This window comes from Hemibagrus wyckioides, linkage group LG25 (assembly GCF_019097595.1).
Source record: "Hemibagrus wyckioides isolate EC202008001 linkage group LG25, SWU_Hwy_1.0, whole genome shotgun sequence".
Lineage (NCBI taxonomy): Eukaryota > Metazoa > Chordata > Actinopteri > Siluriformes > Bagridae > Hemibagrus > Hemibagrus wyckioides.
Genome location: NC_080734.1, coordinates 15,717,791 through 15,730,359, shown reverse-complemented (window position 1 = coordinate 15,730,359; position 12,569 = coordinate 15,717,791). Strand labels below are relative to the sequence as shown.

At 39.1% G+C, this 12,569-nt stretch overlaps 1 protein-coding gene across 2 annotated transcripts in view; it reads left to right on the top strand.

The window, feature by feature from the left end:
* The first annotated feature begins 1,366 nt into the window (after positions 1-1,366).
* Positions 1,367-12,569, top strand: part of adcy1a (adenylate cyclase 1a) — a 43,892-nt gene continuing 32,689 nt past the window's right edge. Inside the window, exons 1-2 of one of the 2 annotated variants that reach the window (XM_058379689.1) lie at positions 1,367-2,439; positions 10,776-10,925. In XM_058379689.1, the coding sequence (XP_058235672.1) occupies positions 1,819-2,439; positions 10,776-10,925 (771 nt within the window). In that variant the 5' untranslated portion in view covers positions 1,367-1,818. The remainder of the gene's footprint in view (positions 2,440-10,775; positions 10,926-12,569) is intronic. The other variant, XM_058379688.1, reaches the window with a different exon arrangement.

Below are 12,569 nucleotides of genomic sequence, written 5' to 3'. Positions count from 1 at the left end.
TAGACATTTGATAGGTTTGTTTGAGTGTAAATGTTTGAAATATATTAGATATAATTAATTTCTTTTTCATTTCTAATTCATAAATGCTGCATATATACACATGTTCACATAAATGTTAAAATAAGATGTATTATTATTTTATATATTTATATTTTAACTGAGTGTCAGAAGTTCTAAATTAATAACTCAATATGTAATTAGATAAATTACATAATTTTTAAAGTGTCAACCAGTACCAGATTTGCATTTTACTTTAAGATACACTGAATTGATAAGAGTGCCCTCAGCAGCCCTAGCCAGATCTAAGCATACACAGGCACAGAGCACCCTATATGCTTTGGTAAAGATTTTACTCCTGCACAGTGAATAAGAGTCAAATACTTACCCCTTTTTTCTTGCCATGAACTGTGTATATGTGACACAATATATATAGAACAATGGTTGTGATGGTCAGATGTCCACACACTTTTGGACATAAAGTGTATAGTGTGATTTGGACTCCAAGCAATCCCTGCTGTGACTCTTCAAGTTTTTCTCACAGTGAACTTGCAATTACAGCTTGACCTGACCATAAAACATCAACTCCATTTATATGATCTTCGAAGAGGCAAAGGAAAGTTTTTTTTGCTGTCAAGTTCACAGAAAAACTTACAAAGATTCTGTACTAACTCTTTAGTTTGATGATATTTTAATACAGTTTTTGAGACCTGGAACTTGCCATAAAGCACTGGATGACTTGATTCGGGGATGCTTTTTCTGCCACTTAAAAGCTCTTTTCTGAATGAGTAATAGGATTTGAATCGCCCCATTTGGTGGACCAATTAAGGCGAGCCCAGTGAACGCTCAGCATCAGGAGTGCGGCGCATGCGCCTCTTCAAAGTCAACATAGCAAAGTTAAAAAAAAAATCCACTCAGTCGCTCGTCGATGATAATCAATGTGGAGACAGATGTGCGCGAATAAAAGATGAATGCAATGCGTGATCCAAACCACCTGCTCCTTCACCGGATCGGTGGCGGAGCTCCGAACAAGAGCTGGAATTAAAGCGCATCATTAAAAGGCCACCTCTCATCATCAGCGCGCGTTTCTATTTATAACTCCGGGCAGCATCCCGTCCGCGCGGCGGGGAAAATCTCCCCGGTTATTTCTGTCTGTTTTATCTCGTGTCTCAGGCACTCACATCAAAACAATTCAAAACAGCACTTGATGATTTACCCTCAATTTCCTCAATTTCTGACTATTTTTATTAAGGGTTGAGGTGGGAACATTTTTTATGGTTATAGTTCTAGCACATGCAGCTGTCAAAACTGACGTGCCTGTTTGTGTGTGTGTGTGTGTGTGTGGCGGTTTTGGATCAGGAGACGTGCCTCGCGTCTCAAGCCGAAGTTGCGCATGCGTAGTTTGCGCAGAGCGCAGGGCCGATACGTAGCCTTGGCAACGTAGAGAGGGGGAGTCCCGGCAACGCGCCGTCAACATTCACCTCGTTTAGGGCCCGAGCACGCAGCACGCGCTCCGGGCGCCCTGTTTCCCCGGAAGACCGGCTTGACAAGGGCGGGAGCGAGAAGAAAAGCGGAGGCGGGCTGCTGCCAGGCTCGTGCGCGCGCTCCTGGCTCGTTATTTTCTAGCCGCACGGCAGACGGCAGTCGCCGGCTTGTGGGCAGACAGCGGTAGCGCGTGTGGCACGTCAGAGCTGGGCTTTACGCTCGCAGACGTCCTCGAGCTGCGTCGGGGTGAGACAACTACGGGACGGTCGGTGCAGAGCTTCGTTTAATCTATGCGCGCGAATCTGGTGAGGAGGAAGGTCGGATGAATGGCCCGCTATGGAGGAAGTGCCGGTTTCTCGAGTGCATGCGCGGCGCAGAAAGAGGCGCCTGGCCAGGACGGGGATTCCTTGCCAGGACGAGTTCGACTGCAAGGAGCTAGAGAACCTTTTTCAGAAGTACAATCTAAAACTCGAGCAGACTGCAACGCTTAAAGCGCTGGCCGTGCTCATCCTCGCTGCGTCCGCACTCGCATTGGTCGAGCTCCTGTCCGCTGGCTCGCGCTTCACCGTCTCCAAGGGCTCGCACCCGGTGCACTGCGTCATCTTCACCTCGCTCTTCATCGTCACCAACGTCAAGTACCTGCAGGTGACGCAGCTGCAACAGATCGCCAGGCTCGCGCTTCTCTTCAGCTTCACGTTCGCGCTTCTCTGCTGTCCGTTTCCGCTCGCTCTCGGGCCTGGCACACAGCAAGGCGCGCACGGCGCACACGGACCCGACGCGGGCGCTGCCGCACCTGAGCAAGGTGTGTGGCAGCTTATGCTCGTCACATTCGTCGCTTACTCTCTGCTGCCAGTGCGGACCCTCTTAGCCGTCGTGTTCGGCGTGCTGGTCGCTGCGTCCCATTTTATCGTGACTGTCACGTCTCTAACTGCCCTCAGATCGCGCGTCTGGAGTCCGGTAAGGCATTTCATGTTTTGTTTGTTTTTAGGAAATTTGCACAACTCTGGTCCTACATTTTTCAGCATAGTTTGCTGATTCTTTTGCCCAAACATCCCCGATTTAAATGACAGGTTTGGTAGATGTTTGGAAGTCACCAAATTGTGTGTAGATGCTTGTGCTAACCTGCTGCTTGGGCTCCTTGGAGAACTGTGTAGTCCTCTATGTTGCTTATCGCGCGTGTCTGCGCTGCACGTGCATAATGGCAAACGCGTGCTGAAGGAAAGAGTCACGCGCCAGGGGTAGACATAAGTTCACTTGCAGAAACGCTGAAAGATCAGTTTATAAGAGCTTACTTAGGACTGTAGGTAAAAATTGAACACTGCACGATTCAGAGGCGCATGATAACGACTGAAATAATATTCACGAATGTTTTGGTCACCACTTAAATCACGAGTAGTCCATGATTAGCTTGATATATTTTTTTTTGGTGTTTTGTCAAATTAAAGGAACAAACACTATACATTATAAGCCCATGCTCACTGTCCACTTTATTAACATCTGTACGTTCATACATTTATTCAATCAGCCGGTCATGTGGCAGCAGTGCATGACATCCTGCAGATACAGGTCAAGAGCTTCAGGTAATCAATGATCACAGTGGAAAACAATGTGATCTCTTTGTCCATGGCATTGTTGTTGGTGTCAAAGGATTGGTTAAAGTACTTGCGTATTCACACACGGCAGTCTATACACAGAATGGGAAAACATAAAACAGAAAACATATGTCTTTACACAGAATGGGGCAAACAAAAACAAACAGAGTGTGAGATCTGCAGGTGCAAACACCTTACTGACACGTGAGGTCAGAGGAGAATGGCCGCCAGACTGATTCAGGTTCACTGTGGGAGCTCAAATGATCATTCTTTACAGCTGTGGTGAGCAGAAAAGTATCTCAAAATGCACAACGCATTGAAACTTGCAGCAGATTGGTGACAACAGCAGAAAACTACATGAGGTTCAATTTTTGCCAACCAAGAACAGGAATCTGATGGATCGGATAGTTTTGCCGGTCTTCCAGGGGTGGCTTCTCCTGAAATTTTCATAGTGCTTTTTATTAAACATATATTATTTATTTAAGTAACCGGCATTTCCCAAAACCTTTCGTAACTAATGTCATACATAAAGTCATTGAGTAACCTGACCCATTCGTTTTCATTATAACGTCATTATTCATCACTGGCATGCAGCTGAACTTTAATAAGACAGAAGCTGCTAGTTTCTATACAGAAGTGTGTGTGTGTGTGTGTGTGTGAGGCATTGCTTTATACCTTATTAACATCCTGATTACCCTGACCTGTCTGTGGCTTGATGGTGTAGTGGGTAGCTCGGCCACCTCCTAAGGACGGCATGTTTGCTTTGAATCTCAGATGAAAACTATGCTCATTTAAAAACATTCACATGGATCCAAACAAGTTAAATGAAAGAGAGTGCTATAAAATTTATGTTGATGTAAAATATTTCATTTGTGTGGAACTGTTGTACATATTTCAGTCAATTAAAAATGTAATTGACTTTTTAGCGTAACATTTGTAATACTTCTGGTTGTGGTTTTGTATGCTGAAAAAAATAGGTCCACTAAATTAGCTTCATTTAAATGTATATGTTGGTTCCATGGGAATAAATTGGTAAACATCTGTGAGATTTGATAATGCTACTGACTACAATGGATCACACTCGTAATTTACGCTTGTGAATTAGATTTTAGTTTAAATTACATTTTGTATAAGCAATGCAAATTTTTCTAACCTAAACATTATACTTTTTCTTAAATCTGACAAACATATTTTCCGTAGTAAATTTTTGATTATACTTGAGTCTATCATCCACAATTAAAAGAAAAAATCATTGCCTATATAAGTTTTGTTTATTTTTCTGTTTATTCTTTTGCTGTTTAATTCTCTGATGTATCTATTTCATTAAATCTATTTCATTTAATGTGAATCAGTTGTTTGATTATTAACACATGCAGGCTCCTGCTTTAGACTTCCTGCTTTAAGTTGTTTGTTATCCACTAACATGTCATTATCAGGAAGCCAACTCCAGTGAATCGTCATGAATCTTAGTTTTTATTCACAATTCTGATATTTAATGGTAACGTTACCTGAAGCTTGTGACCTCTGGACTGCATGATTGTATGCATTAAAGTGGACGGTGAGTGTATATTCCGAATCAGAATTACAATGCTTCTATGACAAAATAAGTAATAATAATAATAATAATAATAATAATAATAATAATAACAACAACAATACTAACAATAACAACAACAACAACAATAATAATAACAATACTAACAATAACAACATCAACAACAATAATAATAATAATAACAATACTAACAATAACAGCAATAATAATAATAATAATAATAATAATAATAATTTAAAAAATAATAAAATAATAATGTGTTAATTTTAAAATAATAAATATGACCACAATTAGAAGCAATTATTCTAAATAAATAAATAATTGAATAAGTATGTAAATATGCCACTATAGTATACATCAAAACAGAAAAAATCCAAAATATTTTGGCTTTAAAGGCCCAAAGTCAATATATAACACCAATTTCTTAGATAATTTTTCTTAATTTTTGGATTTTTTAATGCCAAAAATCCAAATCACACTCAACATAGATTTAACTGTATGGCTCTAGTGTCACTTAATTCAGCACTGTGATATTTGTGTTGCATTTGCTGTGCTTATGAATAAATGTTCTGTTCACTGTATATGTGTATGTGTATGTCCTGTTCTCTGTAATAACAACACAACTGGTCTTAAAATCTATAAGCCAACCCTGTTTCTCCTGTATATTTGGTGGCTAATTTATGTAATCCCAAGTCAGTGGCATAACCTAAAGCCTTATGCCAGGCCCTGAATCTCACATATCTTCATCTCTGGATCCCACATGTGAATTCTGTGGGCACCAACAAAGTTTCATAAGATCCGAGCTCTTTATTTCACACTCCTCCGCTACTAAAGAATGTAGGCCCAGGGAGAAATTGAGCCAAATGAACACAATTCCTCTCCAGTTTTTTTTTTCTGAGAAGAAAATTAATAATGAAAATATATTACAGTCTATATTTCAGTCTTAACTCATAAATGCAATTATTTTAATGACCCAGTACTAATGCATGCGCGCACACACACACACACACACACACACACACACACACACACATAGACACACAGGGATTGGGATCTTGGGTAGAAGTGTAGTGGGCTCAATGGATTAGAATTCAGATCATATGCTGACCAAAGGCCTAATGGGGAAATTGACCAACAAGTGGAATTACCTCAGCAAGAATTTGATCAGATTTCCCTATACTAAAAGGAGGTCCTTCTGTAGTTCTCTATCTATCTATCTATCTATCTATCTATCTATCTATCTATCTATCTATCTATCTATCTATCTATCTATCTATCTATCTATCTATGATCTAAATGGATATTAAAAGTCTGCACTCCCATGTTAAAATGGCAGATTTTGCAATGTAAAAGTTAAATCTTGTCAAAGAAAAAAACTTGCACAACCTAGTTGCATAAAACATCCCTAAACTAATACTCTGTTAAAGGGTAAAAGTCTTTCAGCAGCTTGACTTGGCAATATTTTAACACTCTTTCTTGCAAAAACATTCTAGATCCATCAGACTGTAAGGGCATCTCCTGGGCACAGCCAGCTACAGGTCACCCCACAGATTTATTTGGATTCCGGTCTGAACTCTAGCAAGCTCATTCAAAAACTTCTCTTCAACTGATCTTCTTTCAGCTAAGCCGTTTCTGTTGATTTGGACGTCTGCTTTGGGTCGTTGTCGTGCTGAAAGGTGAAATTCCTTTTCATCTTCAGCTTACTAGCACCTGGAGGTTGGGTATTAAAATGGCTGGTATTTGTAGCTATTCATGCAAAAAAAACAATCATACAGTTCTGGGTGAGAAAAAACAGTTCTAAAGCATGATGCGGCCACCAACATGTGGGTATGGTGTACATCTAGTGGTTATCAGATGTTCCTGCAGCTTCCTTAATGTTGCTGTAGGTCTCTTGACAGCCTCCTTGGTAAATTTTTCTCTTGTCCTGTTATAAATTTTGGTGGGACGTCCTGTTCATGGTGACGTCATCTGGCGCTCCATTTTCTCTATTTGTTAATGATGACTTTATGGTATATCTAATGCTTTTACACCTGATTGATAGTTTCCAACAAGTGAGACACCATGCATGCTTTGTAAGCCCTTTGTGGACCACGGCTTCGGCAGTCAGGTGTTACCAACAAATGAAATGGGATGTGGTAGGTTCGTGGCTAAGGTTTTGGTCTACTGATTGGAAGGTTGTGAGTGCAAATCCCAGGTCCCTGCTGTGCACTTGAGCAAGGCCCTTAACCCTCAATTGCCCAGGTGTATAAAAATGGGATAAAATGTAAGTCGCTCTGGATAAGGGTGTCTGCCAAATGCAAATTTTACACAAACAGCTGATCTTTATAATCAGAATCACAGAATCACTGATATGAACAAGAGATTGAATGGTACTGGTTCATTCTGAACATAGCCACACATCCAATTATAGAAGGGTGTGTACAACCTGGTTAAATTTTAGTTTGAAGTATTTGATTCCTTCTTCTTGTCTGCTTGGCTTTTCATGTTTCTTCTATGGTGAGAGTGGAAAAAGATCTTAGGTTCATTTTATTACATCACTGCCATTTTAACAGGGGTGTGTGGACTCAACATTTGTTGTACTGTCGCATTAAATCACATTACACATTTCAACTTCATAAAAGAGTTAATTTAATGAATATTCATCATCCATTGAACTTGACTGTTCTAGTCAAGGACAGTTTGATTCCTGTTCATGCCACTTACAAAGGACTCTATCCCACTAGGACCACCATACACTCAGTCAGAGTGAAATTGAAAGTCACCTCTCTCTTTGTTTGATGTCAATAAGATTCTCCCTAATCGATAAATAGTTCAATAACTAATGCCTTTCATGCAATCAAAGACACCATTTAATCTGACCTGCCAGCCCACCTACTCGGTACTTGTGATAATGAATATCTTTTGTTTTTATGCTTATCTGCTCTCTCAGGTCATGTCCAATGGCCTTATGGCCTTTAACGGTGGTCTTTGGATTGGATTGGAAAAATGTAATATCTGAATAGCTATTGATTTTTCTCTTTCAGTTTCAATTATTTATTTATTTTATTTTAAACAAGCCGAAGCTTGAAAGGATTGATGTCATTTCTACAATGAACACTGTGTTCAGCTCAGCACAATATGTTTTACAGATCCAAACAGCAGCCTGCAGGATATTCTGAGAAATTATTTATAGTACTTTTCAGTATGAAAAGAATAGCTACTGATGTTCCTATATTGTAATAACACAGTAAAACCTACAGGGTCATTAACTTTCTTTTTTTTTATCATCCCTTTTCCCATAACAGTTAATAAAACAGCAAAGATTTAATAATATCTGCAATCCAGGGTACAGTGCAATACATTTAATCAGGTGTGAAGGAGATAGGAGACTACTTAAATAGAAATAAATTCAAATTCTAACTAACTTTCAGGTTTCAGAAAAGTGCATTACACTAACTTATAATGAGTCAAGCTGTTATATCCTGCACCTAAATCAATTCATAAACTAAATGAACGCCTGTTACTGAGAAAATAAAAGGTATGTATTAATGAGAGTGAGGCATTTGGGTCTGAGGACAAATATTTGGAGTTTAAGGAGGTGGCATTAAAGGAATACTCAGTGTTTATCCATCGCCACCTACCGCATATGTGTTATATGTGGAATTACCTCAGCAAGAATTTAATCAGATTTCCCTATACTAAAAGGAGGCCCTTCTGTAGTTCTGTATCTATCTATCTATCTATCTATCTATCTATCTATCTATCTATCTATCTATCTATCTATCTATCTATCTATCTATCTATCTGTAGAGAGAGAGAGAGAGAGAGAGAAAGGGAGATCTTGATAAGGTCAAGGTTAATGCACTTATTGATTTATTAATGCTGTGGAATTAGTAAGCAGTGTTTAATAATGCCATGTAATATTTTAGCTATGCACATGCGTTATGGTTAAGAGTTCTGTAGTGTTTATTTACATGTATGTCAACCTGGGAAAACCTTTGACAAACACATGTCACTTTCATATACCAACCCACCCCATTGTGTACTCAGTGCAAATGCAATGTGAAATGCGATTTTATTTACATTTTGGCAGGCTCTATACACAACACAGAGGAAATTAGATAGCAAATGATGTATCTGCTATTTATATTTCTGTATAACAGAATCATAACTCAGAACATAATATGAAAATATGGGAAATGCAATAGGCACGGTGGCTTAGTGGTTAGCATGTTCGCCTCACACCTTCAGCGATCTGGGTTCGAGTGTCACTCCCGTTCACTGTGTGTCTCCCTGTGCTTGGTGGGTTTCCTCCGGGTGCTCCAGTTTCCTTCCACAGTCCAAAGACATGCTTCTAGGCTGATTGGAGTCTCTAAATTGCCCGTAGTGTGTGTGCCCTGAGATGGGTTGGCACTCTGTCCAGGGTGTATCCTGCCTTGATCCCCGATGACGCCTGAAATAGGCACAGGCCTCCCGTGACCTGATGATAGATCGGATAAGCTGTACAGACAATGGAATTTGACAAATATTCTACATTTGAGTAAACATAAACATGTTTTTCATTTGAAATATGTCAAAATGTATTCCTCCACAAAAAGAAAACACAATTGTAGATACATATGGTCAGGAAAATACTTCCATACTGACAGGCTATATCGAGGAAACATGTATAAAGTCTATGATATAAAATGATCATCCACTTCCTGCTCTCCAGGCTTATTATCAGATGTAAACGTCGGTCATGATTATTTTTCACTTTTAGAGTGACCGTTTTTACAGCCTCATATATTAAACAGTGAAAGTGTTTAATAAATAAATTTTCAGTGAAAGTAGAGGATATATTTAGTGGCAGCATCTGGTGGGCTTTCCCAGGCTGCCACACATATATGAAGTACAGCTTGTTGCAAATAATGGTATTATTAAAGCACTATGCTTCACACAGATACAGGGAAATAGTTATTTTTCTCACAAGAATACATTTTACAATTCCAACCTGAAATTTTTTGAAACTATTACGAGAGGCCGTCAACGTATTGCAAAGGCTGTATTTCCATAGAACACCACCAGCCCTTCACTCTGCTGCTAGAAATGAGAAGGTTTATCAAGTTATGACATTAGTAATCTGTTTTTCTAAACATTTCTGGAAATATTGAAGGTTTCATCCTAAAGTGATGTTGACTTTTAATGAAAGTAATTCAGACCCTATGAAATTCCAGCCAGTTGATCAGGATGGCTGACACTGACACTGTTCTAGTCTGCATTAAGCATCAGTATCAGACTCAACCCCCCCTGGACAAATCTCATGTCTGGATAGGTTTAGACACACCCATCTCATTGTCATATAAATGGCAAGGGGATTAGGAGATGTTGCGTGAGTTAAATAGGAAGTAGATAAATGACAAAACATGCTCCAGGTTAAAAATAAAGACTGATAGATGGAGGAATAAATGACGTGTTTTAGATATATATATTATTAACTGCTTGAAACTTTTTTTAAAAGCATAAATATTTAACTCACTTTTTGTATTCAGTCATATTTTTGGATCATTACTAATTCAATTAATGAGATTTTTTTATTTTCATTTCCATAGACAGGTAGGTAAGGTTAAGTTGGAAAATTAAACACGGTGTCATATACTTTCTTTTCTGTCTTTCACCTTCTCTACATCCCCAATGTGAAATATATACCCTGTAAAGTGTATATATATATATATACACTACCAGTCAAAAGTTTGGACACACCTTCTAATTCCAATGCTGAAGGCGGCCGAAATACACAATAATGTCCTTGTTGATATATCAACAGTTGATATTGAGATATGTCTGCTACTGATGCTCTGTAAAGCCTTCATAACGGCTCTAATCTGAGGTGCTGTTAATTGGTGATTTCTGAGGCTGGTCACTCTAAATGGACTTCTCCTCTGCAGCAGAGGTAAGTTTTGGTCTTGCTTTACTGGGATGGTCTTCATGTGAGCCAGTTTCATCATGGTGCTTGATGGGTTTTACAAATGCATTTGACAATACTGTTCTTGCAAGAACTATTCCAGAACACCTGACCTTCGTGTCTTAAAATAACAACTGACTGTTTTTTGTTGTCATTACATATGGACACACACACACACACACACAAAGATTTCCATTTCACATTACACTTTGTGTGTTCGTAGCTGGTGGCAAATGCAGTGCTGCTGATTGGTGTGAACCTGTCGGGTGTGTTTGTTCGAGTCCATACCGAGCGTGCCCAGAGGAAGGCCTTTCTGCAAGCTAGGAGCTGCATCCAGGAACGCCTGCAGCTGGAAGATGAAAATGAAAAACAGGTCTCAAACACACCACACACAGAGACACCAACACTGGGTCACACCTGTCAATTCATTGCAGTTTGTGTTTAGGTTGTTTTACTGTTTTTGTGAGGACCGTTTAACGTTAATTAACGCCATGCTACACCTGATTCTAAATCTTAGTATAATTTCTTTCTTTCTTTCTTTCTTTCTTTCTTTCTTTCTTTTTATGTGTTTATGTTTTCTTTAGGTAGGCCAGCTGAAATGGTCAAAATTGTCAGATATTAGTCTCCCTCAACACACACACACACACACACACGTACATATGCTTGAAATCAAATAATCATGTATCTCATTTTCTCTCTCAAGTTAAAAAGTCGCAAATTTGACAGGTAATTACCTTGCCAGATTGCTTTCATTCCTCCCTGACTACGTTAAAGGTCAACTTTTATCTGCAAACACACACGCTCACACACACTCTCTCACTAGCATGCACATGCACGCTCGCCACATACACACACACACACACTCACATACACACACTCACTAGCATGCACATACACGCATACCACACACACACACACACACACACACACACACAGGGATTGGGATCTTGGGTAGAAGTGTAGTGGGCTCACTGAATTAGAATTCAGATCATATGCTGACCAAAGGGCCTAATGGGGAAATTGACCAACACACTGACACGGTGCATATAAAATTCACACAGCTCACAGAGCTACATGACAGCATTCATAACAAAATCTTCAGAATATCTAAAAATCTGCACATGCAATGTTTTGAACAGTACCACTGAGTGAAGAGCTCAGACATTTAACTCACAAGGATTCTCAGAAAACATAGCGAGCTCACATGCCAGTTCTTCAGTGCCTTGTTGGGAACAGAAGTAAATTATCACTGACTGATTTGTTAATTAACTAGGATGAGGACAAGAAATGAAGAGATGGTATACATGTTCTTCTCAGCTACACTAGAGATAACACTTTCTCCTTGTTCCTTAGCGACTGAAATTGGTTATAATTGTTTGCAAATGACTCATCCACCTCCTACCTAACAAACTCCTCAAATAGAAGGCAACACCACCCACTCTGTACATTAACACACACACACACACACACACTAAATATCTTTATGGTTATATGGTATACTCAACTCCGTAGCATTAATATATATTGTCAGTTGAGTCAATTTTATAGTTTATATAGTTTATAGTTAGCCGAGACACACGTATGTTGAAATTCTTATGGCGAAGCTCACATAAATTGTTTACATGATAGCGAATATACAACACATAAACAAGAGCGTAAAGCTCTTGCTTAAATACAAGAGATACAACAAAGTCCAATATACAATATACATAAGAGAAGAGAGAAAGAGAGAAATAATTTGCAAGACAGTAATGCATTGTGCCAAAGTAAAGTGTCAGTAGAAAAAAGTATGTAAATGAACTGGCCTACATGCTGTTTAGGAACCTGACAGCAGGTAAAAACTCTTTCTTTAGTTTGTTTGTTCATAATTGGATGCTCCGAAAGCTTTTGTCAGATCTGGAATACAGTTTTTGTACATTGTGCTGCAGGGATGAGGTGTTTTTATAGGCCAACCCAGTATTTAGCATCACTCTGGTTCCATCAACAAAAAGCCAAAAGGATTTTCCCACTGGCTTTT